Source organism: Xyrauchen texanus, chromosome 12 (assembly GCF_025860055.1).
Source record: "Xyrauchen texanus isolate HMW12.3.18 chromosome 12, RBS_HiC_50CHRs, whole genome shotgun sequence".
In the NCBI taxonomy this organism is placed as follows: Eukaryota; Metazoa; Chordata; class Actinopteri; order Cypriniformes; family Catostomidae; genus Xyrauchen; species Xyrauchen texanus.
This window is the reverse complement of record NC_068287.1, coordinates 9563215-9582692: the sequence shown is the minus strand read 5'-3', so window position 1 is coordinate 9582692 and position 19478 is coordinate 9563215. Positions and strand designations below refer to the sequence as shown.

General features: G+C 44.0%; 1 protein-coding gene across 1 annotated transcript; it reads left to right on the top strand.

Moving 5' to 3' along the window:
* The first annotated feature begins 9096 nt into the window (after window positions 1-9096).
* LOC127653412 (immunoglobulin kappa light chain-like) lies at window positions 9097-15204 on the top strand. The gene is made up of 4 exons (XM_052140095.1): window positions 9097-9161; window positions 9251-9580; window positions 13556-13585; window positions 14305-15204. Exons 1-4 carry the CDS (start codon window positions 9122-9124, stop codon window positions 14622-14624), a joined length of 720 nt encoding a protein of 239 aa, XP_051996055.1. The 5' UTR covers window positions 9097-9121; the 3' UTR covers window positions 14625-15204.
* Window positions 15205-19478: the final 4274 nt, after the last annotated feature.

Sequence of the window (19478 nt, the reverse complement as noted above, 5' to 3'; positions counted from 1 at the left end):
TCGGCTATATAGAGTGACGCAGGATGCTCAAACAAACGAGGAAGTGACACAATTATTGATTCCACGGCTCACTATAATCCTATGGCCGGTCACCTAGGGGAACGAAAAACACTTCTCCGTCTAATAGCCCGTTTCTATTGGCCGGGCATTGGCGGTGACCTCCGCAGGTGTTGTGCGGCGTGCCGTGAATGTCAGCTGGTAAACCCACCGGCCACCCCAAAAGCGCCATTGCGCCCTCTACCATTGATCGAAGTCCCCTTCGAAAGAATTGGGATGGACCTCGTCGGGCCATTAGAACGGTCAGCACGCGGACATCGCTTCGTGTTAGTCCTAGTGGATTACGCGACGCGATATCCGGAAGCAGTGCCTCTGAGCAACATCTCCGCGACGTAGTGTTGCAGGGGCACTCTTCAAGATAATCTCCCGGTGGGGATTCCAAAGAAATCCTCACCGATCAAGGCACGCACTTTTATGTCACGTAACACTCGCTAACTTTACGAGCTCTTGGGCATTAAATCGATTCAAGACTAGCGTTTACCATCTGCAGACTGATGGCCTAGTGGAACGATTTAATAAAACGCTCAAGAACATGATTCGTAAATTCGTACCGATGACGCTAGAAATTGGGATAAGTGGCTAGACCCCCTGTTGTTTGCAGTACGAGAGGTCCCACAAGCCTCCACGGGGAGGAGGGACCTTCTAATAGTAAAAATGAAATTCAGTTCGTTCTCGATCTTAGAGCAAAACTCCATACACTGGGGTGACTAACACAGGAGAATTTGCTCCAGGCTCAAGAACGCCAATGCCGGCTGTATGACAGGGGTGCTCGGCTACGGGAATTTGTACCGGGAGATAATGTACTCGTATTACTCCCGACATCGAGCTCTAAATTACTCGCCAAGTGGCAAGGACCCTTTGGGGTCACACGACGAGTGGGGGATCTCGATTATGAAGTTAAACGTACCGATAGAGGGGGCGCGCGGCAAATATACCATCTCAACCTCCTGAAATTGTGGAGAGAAGAGGCGGCCTCTGTGACGTTGGCCACGGTAGTTCCGGAGAGGGCGGAGCTCAGACCGGAGGTAAACAAAGCTCGCAATCTCAACACCCCGGTTACTTGTGGAGACCACCTCTCACCGCGCCAACTCACAGAGGTTTCCGATTTACAAATGGGATTTGCAGATGTGTTTTCCCCTCTACCGGGCCGTACAAACATCACACTGCACCACATCGAGACCGAACCGGCGTGGTGGTACGTGAGTCGCCTCTATCGCTACCCGAACATAAAAAGAAAATAGTTCGGAGGAATTAGATGCGATGCTTGATATGGGCGTAATAGAGGAATCCCACAGTGATTGGTCCAGCCCGGTTGTTCTTGTTCGAAGAGCGACGGGTCTGTTCGATTCTGTGTGGATTACAGAAAAGTCAACGCTGTGTCTAAATTTGACGCGTACCCAATGCCCGTGTTGATGAACTGCTCGATCGGGTTAGGTACTGCTCGATTTTATTCGACCTTGGATTTAACAAAGGGTTATTGGCAGATCCCCTTGACACCAATGTCCCGTGAGAAAACAGCCTTCACAACGGCGTTTAGATTACACCAATTTGTGACGCTTCCTTTCGGTTTGTTTGGGGCTCCGCCACGCTTCAACGACTCATGGATCGGATCCTCAGACCTCACACCGCGTACGCCGCTGCCTATTTAGATGATATTATCATTTATAGCAATGATTGGCAGCGGCACATGCAACATCTGAGGGCCGTCCTGAGATCGCTGCCGTGGGCAGTGCTCACAGCAAACCCTAAGAAGTGCGCGATTGGGCGTGTGGAGGTACGGTATCTGGGGTTCCACTTGGGTCATGGCCAGGTGCGTCCTCAAATTGATAAGACCGCGGCGATTGCAACTTGCCCTAGACCTAAGACCAAAAAGGGGGTGAGGCAGTTCCTGGGGCTGGCTGGCTATTATAGAAGGTTTGTGTCTAATTATTCGGACATCACCAGCCCGCTGACTGACCTCACTAAAAAGGGGGCTCCAGATCCGGTTCAATGGTCGGAGCAGTGTCAACAGGCGTTTATGCAGATTAAAGCCGCACTTTGTGGGGGCCGCTTCTTCATGCACCTGACTTCTCTCTCCCTTTTATTTTGCAGACGGACGCTTCAGACAGAGGGCTGGGGGCCGTACTCTCGCAGGTGGTGGAGGGGGAGGAGCGCCCAGTGCTGTACATTAGCCGGAAGCTCTCTTTGAGGGAGACCAAGTACAGCACCGTGGAGAAGGAGTGTTTGGCCATCTAGTGGGCGGTCCTCACCCTCCGGTATTACCTGCTGGGGCGGGCCTTCACCCTCTGCTCGGATCACGCCCCACTCCAGTGGCTCCACCGCATGAAAGATACTAACGCCCGGATCACCCGTTGGTACCTGGCTCTCCAGCCCTTTAAATTCAAGGTGGTCCACAGACCGGGGGTGCAGATGGCTGTCGCCGACTTTCTCTCCAGAAATTGGGGGGGGGGGGAGTGGTAGACAGGCCGGATGGTGCCCCGGGCCTGAGTCGGGCAGTGGGGGTATGTGGCAGCGGGGGCGTGGTCAAGCGCCCGTCCGGGAGAGGAAAGCGGTAAGGGCGCTTACACCTGAGCTAAATTATGCCTAACACCTGTCTCTAATTCCAGTGAGCACGAGGAGAGCGGCATAAAAGGAGACACAGAGCCTCCAGTCAGAGAGAGACAAGCAAACTCAGTGTTTGACATTGTATTGTATTGTATTGTGTGTGCGTGAGAACTACTAAACAAAGGGAATTAAAAAGCTTACCTTGTGCTGAAGACCTGTTTCCTGTCCTCCTTCCTGTGAGAGCATTTCCAACATTTTAGAATAATAGTAATCAAAATTATGAAATAACACAGGTGGCAGTACAAGTCAATTATTGAAACTATTCAAGCATTTAAGAATAAACCTTTAGATCAAGAGGTTGTTGATATCATGAGAACCATACATTGAGTCAAGAGAGTCCAAACCTTTGACTGGTAGTGTATTGACATGGATAAGTGTCTGAATATGTGTCTGTCTAAGAGTGTCTGTCTAAATGTTGAGGGTTTTTTAATATCCTATCCTATTTTTTAAAACATATCATTCATTACCACAAGTTTAATCCAAGAAGAGAAATTGGGTTTGTAAATCAAATCCTAATACCTCACAAAATAATCTTGGCTGGCAGAATATTTTCCACAACTTACATTACACTGTGTGCAACAGCACCTTCTTAAATTTGTTTGGCAAGTTAGTGTATGCATTTCTTTTCCACCAACAAAAATTTATCCAAAAGATGCCAAAGAATCAACCGCAACTCCACTCTTTTCACTGCTCTTAATACAAGGAGCTTCTTGAGCTCCTCTATATGGGTTCAGATCGAGTGTTTTGCCAATTAAATATGAGATGTCTTAATTTTGGAACAAAATGGCACATCCCAGGATAGATGGCAAGCCTACTTAATACATTGCTTTGAACTAGTGGAGTTTAGTAAATAAACGAATCACTGTTTTTAATCCGATCTTGTTCACTTCCATTGTTTTGGTATTGGATAACTCTATTAACCAATCAGTTGAGTCAATGATTGAATACCTGGCTTATAACAAAAGAATCTCACTTGTCACCATCTACTGCACTAGCTACTAGTGAAGCGTCCCAGTGCTGCTGGACTGTTTAGGACAGTGTATTAAAGATTTGTCAAAATATGTTATAATTTTGAATAATATATCATTTATCATAAAATAAAATATTTTGAAGAATTTCTGATCTGCTTAATTTCATACAATCAAAGCATATTATCAGGGTCTGTCAAACAGACTTAAATGTAACTTTTTAGCTCACACATTTATCATATAGCTTCACAAGTCTTGGAAATAATAGTCATAAAGTCATATGATTAAATGATTACAGAATTTTCATTTTTGGGAGAACTATCCCTTCATGTAACTAAATCACTTTGTTAGAAATACACCACCTCTCGCCTTTTTGAACAGTTCCCAACTAATGTTGCTTAAATTAATGTGTTTGCACAACATAACTGAGTCTACAGAGCATCAAACTGATTTGCAAGCCACTCCCCCAGACATACGGGTATAAATGAAGCTGGAAGACCCACTCCATTCAGATTTTCTCTTCGGATCGGAGTGGTTGTACAATCAGCAGGCTGAATACTACTGCTGTTCCAGTCAACTCTTAAGAAGTTGTTGGATATACGTTGCATTTCCAATGGCTTTCTCTCTTTCTACACGACGAGTGCAGATTTCGCACCTGGGTGCTTTGACAGCGCTAAAAGAGTGTATGTTCCTGCTAAAGAGAATATTTTCTCTATTAGAGCACACACATTGACGTTGAACGTCTTTATAAAGACGTGATTTATAAAGATGGCTTTCCGTCTTTGTGTGATTCCTGGATGCGGCCGTTATCTCTCCGCTTCCGACGGCCACGGGCGCTGCCCCACGCTGCCCGGCTGATGCTGGAGGCGATTTGGGGAGTTCAATGGGCGCGGTCTCGCCGGGTAATTCCCGGCAGACATCCTCTTCCCCAGCATGCTCGTTTGCTCCTGTCCGGTTCCGAAATAAGACCAGCCCGCCTCACGGCCAGCAATGACGTCTCTGCCTCCCAGTCTGAGGCTGACGCAGAGCTGACCGACATGAAAGAAAGAAAGGCGGTGGGTTGCGGCCAATCTTTTCCTGCTAGTTCTGAACCGGGCCTTACACAGACTCCCAATCAAGATGCTGATAAAGAAACATATTTTTACATGCATCCGGCATCAAGATTGTTTCGCGGCGGTAGACTTGATGGATGCGTACTTTGACGTCTCCTGGGGCATATGGCTTCCTCAGCGGCAGTCAAGCTGCTCGGGTTGATGCATATGAGACCGCTTCAGCACTGGCTTCAGACTCGAGTCCCGAGATGGGCATGACGCCGAGGCACACATCTCATAGCTATCACGCCTCTCTGCCAGCACTTATTCAGCACATCGAACCATACATTTCTACAGGAGTTCCCCTGCAGCAAGTGTCCAGACATGTCATGGTCACCACAGATGCCTCCAAACTGGGCAGGGTTGCGGTGCGCAATGGGCATAAAGCCACCGGTTCCTGGTCAGGCGCGCGACTGGGTTGGCACATCAACTGCCTAGAGTTGCTGGCTGTACTACTCGCCCTGCGGGGGCTATTTCCATTGATCCAAGGACAGCATGTGTTGGTCCGGTGAGACAACACTGTGACAGTAGCAATTTTAAATTGCCACGGTTTTCTGTATGCTCTCGTAGCATGTTGCAGCTTGCCTGCTATCTCCTCCTCTGGAGTCAGCAGTGGCTGAAATAGCTGCAGGCCACTCATATCCCAGGCAGCCTGAACGTCACAGTGGATGCGCTATCGTGGCAGGCAATGCTAAGCAGAGAGTGATGACTCCACCCCAGGTCCATTTTCCTGGAATCCTCCCACTGCCTGATGGGTGCCCTCCACGGGACAAATGTGCTGGCACACAGCTGGCCCCAGGGGCTGCGTGAATATGCGTTCCCCCCAGTGAGCCTACTTGTGCAGACCCTGTGCAAAGTCAGGGAGAATGAGGAACGAGTCACCTTCGTGGCCCCATATTGGCCCACCCAGACTTGGTTCTCGGACCTCACGCTCCTCGCGGCAGCACCTTCCTGGCAGATTCCCCTGCCTCTGACTGGCACTAAAAGCAACCAGTTGTCAATGTAATTCAAAACATGATGCCACTTAGCCTCAGCATTATAGCAAGCCATGAGAAAAGCACTTTGACTGTCATGCGCTGAAATAAAACACACAATCAGTCTCAACGAGTGCTGCGTGCCTGACAGAGAGGCGTGGTCCACCAAAAAAGCAATTCCATATTGTAGAGCGCATCTAAGCGTCGACACGGATGGGCGACAAGGATATAAACATGGAGACAGTGTGCAACTATCTCAGGGATGGGGCACCATCCGGTATCCGTGCCCACACCTCTGGAATCTCCACATCTGGCCCTTGGAAGGGACGTGGATGATCTAAGTGGCCTACAACCAGCAATCGTAGACACAATCACTCAAGCCAGAGCTTCCTCTACCAGGCAGCTTTATGCCCTGAAGTGGCGTTTGTTTGCAAATTGGTGTTCTTCCCGAGCCGAAGACCCCCAGAGATGTACAGTCGGGTCAGTGCTTTCCTTCCTGCAGGAGAGGCTGGAGGGGCAGCTGTCCCCATCCACCTTGAAGGTATATGTAGCCACTATAGCGGCCCACCACGACGCAGTGGATGGTAAGTCCGTAGGGAAGCATGATCTGATCATCAGGTTCTTCAGAGGCAACTGGAGGCTGAATCCTCCAAGGCCACACCTCTTCCCCTCATGGAATTTTTCAATGGTCCTCATGGGCCTTTGGGGAGCCCCCTTTGAGCCACTAGAGTCAGTCGAGCTGAAAGCTCTCTCCTTGAAGATGGCCCTCCTGATTGCGCTCACCTCCATCAAGAGGGTTGGGGACCTGCAAGCGTTTTCTGTCAGCGACACTTGCCTGGAGTTCGATCTGGCAGATTCTCACGTCATCCTGAGACCCCGGCCGGGCTATGTGCCCAAGGTTCCCACAAACCCCTTCAGGGATCAGGATCCTAATACAAAATGTAATCAGTTAATCAGATGTACACACAACTTCTGAAGTTATACAAATGTATTTCATGCAATATTTACAAAAAATTGCGTAAACTTGAAATTAAAAAAAATATATGCATTTTAAAACAGAAAGCTCTGACTAACCATTAACAAATCCATTGGTAGATTTTGGAGCACAGCCAAGATAACAATGTTATCGGCCGATGCAAATAATCGTGAAATGGCCAAATATCAGCTTGGTTATTATACTTGTCTACCACTACTACTGCACATACACCGATGAGACAGGTGAAGTGTATAACATGGATCATCTCCTAACAAGGCCACATGTCAAGGTCTGGAAAGATTAGATGTTAAGCAAATTCCATCAATCAACACAGTCAGTGTGTTGAATGCAGGAGAAATGGACAGAAGTAAAGACCTGAATGACTTTGACAAGGGCCAAATTGTTATGGCCAGATGACTGGGTCAGAGAATCTCTGAAATGGCAAGGCTTGTGGGGTGCTGCTGGTCATCAGTGTTGAGTACTTACCGACAGTGGTCCAAGAAGGGACAAACCGGCAACAGGATATTGGGTGCCCAAGGCTCGTCAATGCGTGAGGGCATGAAGGCTCTCCCGTCTGGTAAGAACGACAGAAGATCTTCTTTGGTACAAGTCAAATAAAATTGTAATAATGGTTACAGGAGGAATGTGTCACAACGCACAGTGCATATGGGACAGCATATCCGTCAGAGTTCACATGATGACTCTTGTTCACCGCCTACAATGGGCATGCGAGAATCGGAACTGGACCTTGGAGCATTGGAAGAAGGTTGCCTGGTCCGATGATTCATGTTTTGTTTTACATCATGTGGGTGGCCGTGTATGCATGCATAGTTTGTCTGGGGAAGTGATAACACCAGGATGCACTGTGGGAAGACAAAAAGCCGGTGGAGGGAGTGTGATGTTCTGGGCATTGTTCTGCTGGGAAACCATGGGTCCGGCCATTCATGTGAATGTCAATGTAACATGCCATTTACCTAAACACTGTTCCAGACCAGATACACTCCATCATGGCAATGGTATTCCCTGATGGCAGGGGCTTCTTTCAGCAGGATAATGTGCCCTGACACACTGCACACATTGTTCGGGAATTGTTTGAGGAACATGATGAAGAGTTAAAGGTGTTGCCCAGATCTCAATCCAATTGAGCATCTGTGGGATGTGCTGGACCAATAAGTCCGATCCACTGCGGCTCCACCTCGCAACTTACAGGACTTGAAGGATCTGCTGCTAATGTCTTGGTGCCAGATACCACAGGACAACTTTAGGGGTCTTGTAGAGTCCATGCCTCAGCGGGTCGGTGCTGATTTGGCGACATGCGGAGGACTAACAGCATAGGCAGGTGGTCATAATTTTTTGGCTCATCATTGTATAAAAAAAAAAAATTCTATATTTTTGATAAAAATGTAGATTATAAAGCTAGCATTTTGTCTCAATTGTGTTTGTGTGTTTTATTGCACATAATTTAATAAAGACAAAGTTGTGTTTGCAGGTTTTGCATCAACCCAGTTACAATAACAATTCTACAGCTTCACAATAGCAACTGTTCAGGACCTGAAATATTCTTCTAAAAATCTTTGTTTGTGTTCAGCAGAAAAAAGAAAGTCATACACATCTGGGATGGCATCATTTTTGGGTGAATTGTTCCCTTACCCCTCACCTACTTCCCCTCTGGAACTTCATATTATATCTTCTTATGTCATTATTTCCATCCAATTTAATTTGTGCATTTCAGAAGAGAAGAATATTTTTTTCCACTCTCTGAGCTTTTATGAACTACTGCAGGGCAAGAATCTGTTAGGTTCACACCTGCTTTCATTGGAGCCCATATTTAGCGTCATGTAAATTGTGAGGTTTCTCTGTTTTCTCTCAGGGGAGAAACTCAACGTGTCTAAATTACCTTCAGTTCATATAGAGAAAGACAAACAGCAATTAATAATTGAGTATATTTAAAAACACTTAAATGAACAAATATTTAGTGAAATGCCTCATATCTGAAGAATAGCTCATCAACACACATTCTGGTGCTACATTTAGATGATTCCATAATACATTTCTATTTTAATATTAAGCAGCTCAGTTTTAAAATGATATATTTAATGCTTTGAAAACTACAAATTTTTATATTTTGCACAGATTTAACAGGACTATTGATTCATTTATACAACTGGATTAATATATTTATTACTAGAAAAATAGTACACATTAAGTCAACATACATTTTTGTAGAATGATCAGCAAAATTATGTTTCATGTCTAAAATAATTAAGAATGTTAAAGCTGTTTATTAAATAATATAATTTTTATTGTAAGGATGAAATGATTGGCTGAATTGTGATGACTCCTCCTCTTTCAGAGTTTCTCTTCCTCATGTTGTCTTTATGAGTCTCATGTGATCGTCTCTTATTCTCTTCATCTCTCCACTAAACTCAAACTGCTCATCATACAGACAAGATGCTGATCATATTCTACACTCTCCTCACTGTTCTGTCATGTAAGTTACACATTTCACTCTTCACATGTTCTTCTCTCAGAGTCACGGGGATGAAATGAAGATTTTTCACATTTCTTATCAATTTGCAGGTGTCAGTTCTGTTAAAGTACTCACACAAAAACCTTCAGTACTGACAGAACAAAAGGGAAACTCTGTCATCATGGACTGTAATATTGCAAAACATGAAAACTATGTCTACTGGTATAAACAGCTTCCAAATGCAGCTCCTCAGTTTGTGTTGAGATTCTATCATCCACTCAGTTCTCCTGACCAGTACGGTGACAGTTTTCCCTCCAACCGCTTCACATCTAAAACCAAATCAAATATTGACTATCAGCTGATAATCAATAATGTTGAGATTGGAGATTCGGCAGTGTATTACTGTGGCACATGGGACAGCTCTGTTAATGAGGGGGTATCACAGTGATTCACACCATGACAAAAACCTTCTCACTGCTCACATTCACTTCTGCTTTTACACAACATGAAAAACCTCTTCATCTCAAGTTCTTTCATTCATATTCAATGTAAGATATGCACAATGTTTATAATTATTGTTTCATTCATATAATAGCCAGGATTCTTAAAATTCATGTTTTGATGGACGGTTTAAATTCAGCCAGTCCAAATAAATGCACTTTACATCCAGACAAAATGTAAACATCTTGATGAATGTCTGTTTGAATCATTTCAGTTCCATTATATAATGTGAATAAAATAAAAGTTATTATATATATAAGTGCAGAAGAGAGAGCTGAACCTCTGTGAACATGCCTCCCCAACACACAACCAGCAGCTCAACATACAGTATGTCTTTGAAAATAACATGAAAAAGGTCACGTACAATGAATCAGACAGAACAAAATAAAATTAATAATGCATCATAGTCCATCTCTAATAAACAACAACAAAAGAAACAATCTTCATATATATTATATATATTTCAGTGTTAAATGCATGTGAATTTCACTAAATAACATATTTGGGTCTTTAGAGACCCGGCATTTCTATCATCACAAATGGATCGACAAAATGCCCTGAAAAAATATTTTCAAGACAATTAGAAAATGATCAAATATATGTTGATGTTTTATTTTATAAATCAAAGAGAAAATGCAACAATCACAACAAATCTAGTACAGAATTCATTATTTTCACACTGAAATTTCACGAGACGCAACTGGCTGTCAAACACATACTGAGCTACACAAAAGATACACAAGTATTTTCTCAGATAGATTGAGGAATACTAAAGAGGTTTGGGCACAAAATAAAGGACGAGGGACAGTGGCAGAAATGAGGTCCTGTGTCTAAAGACCTGAGGTATGTATTTAAGGGTTACAGAAACATACTGTAAATACTGTAAAATGATGAGTCTAAATGAGCAGGAGGGATGAGGGACTAAGTGTAGCCTTAGCTGGGACTAATACACTTTTAAAAGAGGAAACAAGAACACAAGAACTACAAAATAAAATAAACATAGATTCGATACATGACACATTAGTTGAGACTAAAATTACAATTTTGTTTGAAATTGTGAAATAGTAAACAAATATTGCTTTTAATTATATAAATGATCACCATATTAACATTCTAACAACTTTTTTCTCAACATTATATAAGTACTGTACATTTCATAGAAAACTATCAACTTCAATTTAATTTGCTACATACATTAGACTCATATGATCAATAAATCTGCAGTTAGACATGTGAAAGTGGCAATGAGATGTGTGCAGTATATTGTTGTGATGTAGGCGGGTCTTTAGTGTTTTAGTGGCTCCTCCCTCCCAGAGCTCTTTACTGTCTTAAAGTTTCTCTCTCTGTTCATCTCAGCATTATTCTACAGCACTGCTCATCTTTACACTCAACACACACCAAATCACAAGATGATGAAAATATTCTGCACTTTCTGCACTCTTCTCACCTGTAAGTGTTCACAATATCTCATCTCACTTTTAATGGCATCTTTAAACTGTCTCATATAAAGGTTGTTTTTATTCTGCAGGTGTCAGTGGTGTGACTGTAGTGACTCAGGATCCTCCAGTTCTCACAGTGAATAAAGGACAGAAAGTCACTCTCAACTGTAATCTGGGAACAGTTACTGATAAATCTATATGGTATAAACAGACTCCAGGAGGAATTCCTCAGTTTGTGTTAGGATTTTATCATGGCTGGAGCTCAGTTTATTATGGATCTGGTTTCTCTGCTCCTAAATTCACATCAACATATTCATCTAAATCAGATTATAGTTTGATCATTAATAATGTTGAGATTGGAGATTCAGCAGTTTATTACTGTCACACTTGGGATCATTCTGTTAAAGAGGAGGTATCACAGTGAATCACACCATGACAAAAACCTCCTCACTGCTCACATTCACTGCTAAAATACAACAGGAAAAAAGTATCACACGGTAATAATGTTAAAAAGATCGGGCCATTATAAAAAATATCTAAACAAATCAACAAATGTCAAGTGCAACTCTTCAGTTTGTGTAGATTGTATCATTCTCACAGCTCTTCTGATGTCTACACGACACTTCTCCAACAGTGTTTAATAGATTATTCTGGAATCAGAGTTCAATTTCATTCTCATACACTCACCTAAAGGATTATTAGGAACACCTGTTCAATTTCTCATTAATGCAATTATCTAATCAACCAATCACATGGCAGTTGCTTCAATGCATTTAGGGGTGTGGTCCTGGTCAAGACAATCTCCTGAACTCCAAACTGAATGTCAGAATGGGAAAGAAAGGTGATTTAAGCAATTTTGAGCTGGCATGGTTGTTGGTGCCAGACGGGCCGGTCTGAGTATTTCACAATCTGCTCAGTTACTGGATTTTCACGCACAACCATTTCTAGGGTTTACAAAGAATGGTGTGAAAAGGGAAAACATCCAGTATGCGGCAGTCCTGTGGGCTAAAAATGCCTTGTTGATGCTAGAGGTCAGAGGAGAATGGGCCGACTGATTCAAGCTGATAGAAGAGCAACTTTGCCTGAAATAACCACTGCTACAACCGAGGTATGCAGCAAAGCATTTGTGAAGCCACAACACGCACAACCTTGAGGCGGATGGGCTACAACAGCAGAAGACCCCACCGGGTACCACTCATCTCCACTACAAATAGGAAAAAGAGGCTACAATTTGCAAGAGCTCACCAAAATTGGACAGTTGAAGACTGGAAAAATGTTGCCTGGTCTGATGAGTCTCGATTTCTGTTGAGACATTCAGATGGTAGAGTCAGAATTTGGCGTAAACAGAATGAGAACATGGATCCATCATGCCTTGTTACCACTGTGCAGGCTGGTGGTGGTGGTGTAATGGTGTGGGGATGTTTTCTTGGCACACTTTAGGCCCCTTAGTGCCAATTGGGCATCGCTTAAATGCCACGGCCTACCTGAGCATTGTTTCTGACCATGTCCATCCCTTTATGGCCACCATGTACCCATCCTCTGATGGCTACTTCCAGCAGGATAATGCACCATGTCACAAAGCTCGAATCATTTCAAATTGGTTTCTTGAACATGACAATGAGTTCACTGTACTAAAATGGCCCCCACAGTCACCAGATCTCAACCCAATAGAGCATCTTTGGGATGTGGTGGAACGGAGCTGCGTGCCCTGGATGTGCATCCCACAAATCTCCATCAACTGCAAGATGCTATCCTATCAATATGGGCCAACATTTCTAAAGAATGCTTTCAGCACCTTGTTGAATCAATGCCACGTAGAATTAAGGCAGTTCTGAAGGCGAAAGGGGGTCAAACACAGTATTAGTATGGTGTTCCTAATAATCCTTTAGGTGAGTGTAAATTCATTGATTGATATTTTCATATGAATAAATAAAAACAATAAATACTGATTTTTAATTATCAAATAATCGAGCCAATTAGTTGAGTCAAATTCTACTAGTCGTGGCATTATTTCACCCTCAAACCACCACAAACCAAAGACATTTGAAAGATAATTTCTGTATAGGCACATCGCTTTGTTACAATACAGTTATTGGACATTTACAGCATTATTACTCAGGGTAAACAAATAAATAAAAAAATAGATACTGTGTGTATATACTGTAAATATATATATATATATATATATATAGTAAACTGTAGATACATGAAATACTGTCTGAAGAATAAAATGAACAACATATGTATATCTGTATTTAAAACTTCAAACAAAAATATTTATCAATGTAAGGAAATGATTATTAAAATGTATACCAGTGTGCTTTTAATGTGTTGACTTGTTTATCTAACACACAATTATAATGAGTTTACTTTAATTCACAGATGAAGTTGAGTTTGAGTTTCTCTGTTTGTGTCTCTTCAGACACTGAGGAGGTTTTTGTACGGCTGAACATATGAAATGTATCAGTGTGGTATTCGGACAAGGAACAAAACTGATGGTGACTGGTGAGTAATCTTTGTATTATTATTACATTTGTAATATTTTCACTGTATTAAATGTCTACACTTCTTTGTAAATATATAAAAAACAATCCTTTTAAAGTTTAGCCTGCTTGTCATTTATTTTCTGTTAAATGCTCCACACGTAAATTTCAATTTAGTCATTTTTATCCATCCTCCAGTAACTAACCTGAAAAGATATTAAAAACACTAAAAAGCTTTTAACTTACAATTAAATGTGTTTTATAACTGTTTTTATATTATATGCAGCTCTATAAAATATTTGATTTGTATTTAGAGGTTTCGATTAAGCAGAAGTACCGTTGAATGTTTTTGATAGAAAAGGTCTGGTTCTGATTTCTGAAGATGTTTTATTAATCTGTGAATAAGTATATTTATATATTCTACATTATACAGCACTAACTGGCTGTTAAATTGCAAGTTATATTTGTTGTCAAAGAGATGGAGATGCTGTGCATTTATATTAAAATTGCAAAAGATTATTTTCTGTATTTTGTAAGATATAAATAATAATATTTAAAACTAAATAAAAGAAAAAATACTGTTCTTAAATTTTGTATTAAATTACTAAATAAAAGATTGATGTTCATTGTTTATATGGAGAAATGTGAAATTCAGAATTATTGTTTAATATTTCAAATGTGTCACAGTCAAGTTAACCTCATTTCTTATAAAAGTGTAAATCTTGTTGTGTAATTGTGTAGATTCTGCTGTTCCTCCTCCTGTTGTGAACATCCTCCCATCCACTGAAGATCAGAGCTCCAGTAAAATCACTCTGGTGTGTCTGATCAATGATATGGCCATGGGTTTTGCTGATGTGCGTTGGCTTGTGAATGGGATCTCAGTTACTGATGGCGTCTTCACTAGCTCTGCTGAACAACAGTCTAATGAGAAATTCAAAATGAGCAGTTATTTCACCATTGAGAGATCAGAGTGGGAGAAAGACAAAGATCTGACATGTGAAGTGACTGTCGGCTCAAGAGTCACTACCAGAAACATCAAGAAATCTCACTGCAGTGACTGAAAACAAAGAAGTTTTTATCTTTTCTTGATTTTTGTGATAGTGAGTAATAATATTTGCAGTAATTAATATAAAGAACATATCTTAATAGCATAAAACATTTGGTTTATTGCTTTGTAAAGGAGATCCATGTACATTAGTGTGCTTCATGAATAATAATAAACGGCATATTCAAACACTTTATTGACTGAATTATGTTCTAAGTCTTCACACAAGATATTTAGATGTATTTAATTATATTAAGTTATAACGTTAAATTCATGTATAATTTACATTTATATGTTGTACTATTCTAAACAAAGTATCTAAGTTTCAGAAGAGCATATGAAAAAAACTACTACTATTTCATCCATTGAAAAGAAATTTGTGATTTAAAATATCAAAACTACACTAGTGTTATTGTGGTAATTCAGTGGGCAGCAGTATTGAATGACAGTTAGAGATGGAGATGGATCACATGATCAGTAAATAAACTAGTGTTAGTTAATGAGAGTTGGTCATTGAAATTTTAGTATGTGTTTTTCAATATAGAATAGTCAAAAATTAAACAATTAGTTTCTTGTGCAGTTTTTTTCTTTAAAAGTTATAAACATTGTGAGAGTTACAGATAAGTTCATGTATAATCTATAAGAAAAGTAAAAGCTCCAAATGGCATTAAAAGAATGTGATTATCTTCTCAATTGTTTCATGTAAATTGCTATTAATTATACAGTAAATGGGTTTATTTTGCTAGTTGCTGTTTTTAAGCATCATCTTAATAAAACTAATATCACTATAGTTCATCATTGTTGAAGTTTCTCTTCTAGCAGATGCAGTGAGCTGTGGAGATTTTCTGCCGTGACTCACAGGATACACCTGCTGTTACAACACTTGATTCATTTAGCTTTATGTAAATGATGAAGTTTCTCTGTGCTCTCTTTTATATCTTATGCTCATTCAACCTGTAAAGACCGTTACAACAGTTACAGTCATTCTTCACAGTACTTGATCACAGTATTTAGTACAGTACTTTCACTTAGTGAAATGGTCAAACTTATGTTCTTCCTTTTATAAGTATCCTCTGTTGATACGATAAAGTGAACAACTGATCAAGGCTTGGGAGTTTTGACAGCAGTTAATTTTAAAGCCAATAATTTCAATTTTCTTCATTTTCTCTGATCCACTAATCTAGTAACAGCTCCAGGAAGAACAGAATCACAGTTCATTACAAGAGCCAAACACTTTACATTACACTGTAAAAGTAAACTGAAACCTGTTTGACAAGCTGGCCATTCCAGGCCTTAAGAGTGGCGATCTCCTTTTCCTCAGATAAATAACACCACTATTACACCACCATAAAGATGACTAGATACTGTTGAAGTCAGAAATTCCCCTTCTGTCACTCACTTGACGTTGTGTCGATGAAGTGACACTAGGGGTCGATCTTGAGAGACCAACACACCTTCAGATCTTTCAGAAAAGGCCAATGAGAAGTAAAAGAATTGGCGAGCTGAATTTGCATGCCGCTCCCCGACATACGGATATAAAGGAGGAGAGCATATTAATTCATTCAGATTTTTTCTTCGGAGCAAAGCGGTCGCACTACAGCTTGCGGAGTCGTCTGCTCCTCACCACCTTCTCTCCTTCAGAAGCAAATTAATGTTGGATCTACGGCGCTTTACAGCGGTCTATCTTCATCTGCACTCCGCTGCAGATTACACCCCTGGGCGCTTCGACAGCTCTACTGAAAGAGATTCATTTTCTCTATAAGAGTGGAAGCGTTAGTGGATGGTTCATGCCCTCATTGCGAGAGCAGCGCCTCCTCAGCTGTCCTACGGGTACGGTACTGATGGATGCTCGAGATGTTGTACGGGCTTCACTGAGTAAGGCTCCGCTGGGTAATTCCCCACGGACTGCCCATCCCACGGCGTGCTCGCTGGCTTCCGTCCCCCTCTGGGGTGACACAGGCAGGTCGCCAGCTGTGCCAGCCTAATATCTCCCCAGAGCCCAAGACCCGTATGAGATGTCGATTAGTGCATAGGAGGTCCTGGCAGTGTCAGATGCGGAAGACTTGACCGGACTGCCGCCTTCGGGTGTGGCAGCCCGGTTTGAGGCGGAAGCTGAACTCACTGCCATGCTTTCCTGGGCTGCCGCAAGTGTTGGGCTTAAGTGGAACCCCTCCCCTGACCACTCGTGGCTGGATGATTGGTTCTTTGGGTCGGCGCGTCGCTCATGGCCCCGCCCTCCCCCGGTTCTTTTCTTCCCGGAAGTGCATGATGAGTTGACGCGATCGTGGAGGGCACCTTTCGCTGCCCAGACCCGATCCTTCAGCTCGTCCGTCGGTGGGGCGACCGAGGGTTATGCCATGATTCCCCTAGTGGATAAGGCGATCGCGGCACACCTGTGCCCACTGACCGCCGCCACCTGGTGGAATCGGCCGGCACTCCCTTCCCGAGCCTGTAGGATAACGTCATCTCTGGCGACGAAAGCCTACAGTGCTCCAGTCAGGCCGCTTCTGCCCTGCATGCCATGACCCTTATTCAAGTCCACCAGGCCAAGGCGCTAAAAGATCTGCACAAGGGTAGTTCTGTTCCCGATGTGCTGCAAGAACAGCACTCGGCGACCGCCCTAGCCCTCCTAGCGACGAAGGTCACAGCGCGTGTAATCAGCCAGACAATGTCCACACTCATGGTTCAGGAATGCCACCTCTGGCTGAACCTCAATGCCCCCATCTCCCAGGCCGGCCTCTTTGGCGACACCGTCGAGGACTTCGCCCAGCAGTTCTCGGTGGTGAAGCAACAGGCAGAGGCCATATCTTGCCCCAGCCAGTTCAAGAGTGCGTACCCCGTCTGTCCACCTAGCGCGCTCCCCTGCGGTGACACAACCGGCTCCGCCCCAGCTCGAGCCTAACACTCGTCCATGGCGTAGATGCCCCCCACCTCTCGGTCGGCCAGCAAGACCCCTAAAAGGGCTCCCAAGCGTGAGGAGACGAACCGGAAGCTGGTATACAGACCACTCCCTCCCCCGTCAGAGAGCCGAGAGGTAAATCCTTTGTTCCCTTCTTTTCTGTTCGCCGCACCCCACTTGGGCTGGTTAGACCCCCGCCATTGACAGTCACCGTCCCCATGGCCACCGAGTGCCGGACGGGAACAGCTTAAGCACGATGAACTTGCCCAGCTGCTCCACAACCATGTCTCTGGCTGGCCGCCAGCAACGATTCTTGAGGACGCCCCGAGAGGCCTTCCTCCTCGGTCGCCGACACGCCTGATGCCGGACACATGGAACAAGGTAAGTTCACACGCAGCCCTGCTCCTCGATACGGCTCCCCTTGCTTCTCCCCGCCGCGAGGCCACACCCCCAGGAACGTCAGATGCGGTCCTTCCCTTAGTGCCCCTCGCCCGGAGTTTAGACGCGTGGCTATCACTGCCCAACACGTCGCACTGGTTGGCCAGCACCATCGGAATCGGTTACGCGATTCAATTCACCAGGTGCCTGCCGCGGTTCCACGGCATTCTCTTCATGTTGGTGAAGAGCAAGAACGCCGCCATCCTGCGTGCGGAGATCGCCGTCCTTCTCCAGAAGGGCGCGACAGAGCCTGTCCCTCCAACCGACGTGAAGAGCGGCTTTTACAGCCCCTACTTCATTGTTCCCAATAAGGGCAGTGGGCTGCGCCCAATCCTGGACCTGCAAGCTCTGAACCGGGCATTGCACAGACTCCCGTTCAAGATGCCATCCCAGAGGCACATTCTGTCATGCATCCGGCATCAAGATTGTTTCATGGCATTAGACCTGAAGGACGAGTATTTCCACGTCTCGATCCTGCCTCGACACAGACCCTTTCTACGGTTCGCGTTCCATGGTCAGGCATACCAGTACAAGGTCCTACCTTTCTGCTTGTCCCTGTCTACCCGCATCTTCACCAATGTCGCAGAGACTGGCCTTGCCCCGCTAAGGGAAGTGGGTGTACGCATACTGAACTACCTCTATGACTGACTAATTCTAGCACACTCTCGAGAGTTACTGTGTGCACACAGGGACCTGGTGCTCAGGCACCTCAGCCGTCTAGGTTTTCAGGTCAACTGGGAAAAGAGCTCTCCCTGGTTCAGAGCATCTATTATCTCGGCATGGAGTTAGACGCGGTGTCGATGTTAGCGTGTCTCACGAGCGAGCGCATGCAGTCACTGCTGAGAGCCTTTTCAGAGGCTCCTGGGGCATATGGCGTCCTGAACGGCGGTCACGCCGCTTGGGTTGATGCATATGAGACTGACCGTTGATCCAGGGTAAGCATGTGTTGGTCCGGACGGACAACACCTCTATGGTAGCCTATATAAACCGCCTAGGCGGTTTACACTCCTGACTTATGTCACATCTCGCCCGCTGCCTCCTCCTTTGGAGTCAGCAGCGACTCAAATCGCTGCATGCCACTCATAATCAAGGCGACCTCAACGTTACAGCAGATGCTCTGTCACAGCAGGTAATGCTCAGAGGAGAGTGGAGACTCCACCCTCAGGTGGTCTGGCTGATCTGGAGTAGATTCGGCAAGGCACAGGTAGACCTGTTTGCCTCCCAAGAATAGGAAGGGAAAGAACGTCTTCCCCGGCGCATTTATGAGCATTTCTTGACACCAGCTGAAATCTACTCTTAAAAGGAGAGAACTTAGAGAGAAAAGGCAGCGGCTGGCATGGCCTGCTACCATCATGGCTACGTCTCCTTCTCTCCCTCTCAGGGTTATTGGGAAGCACATGACATCTTGGGGCATCTGGGGAGGCTCAGTGCAGCCCAAGTTCTTGTGCGCCTACGCTCATAGTAGCTCGCCCGCACCTGTATCGGCAGTTCACATGACCTGTTCAGTCCTGTGGCATTTCATATGTGGACCCC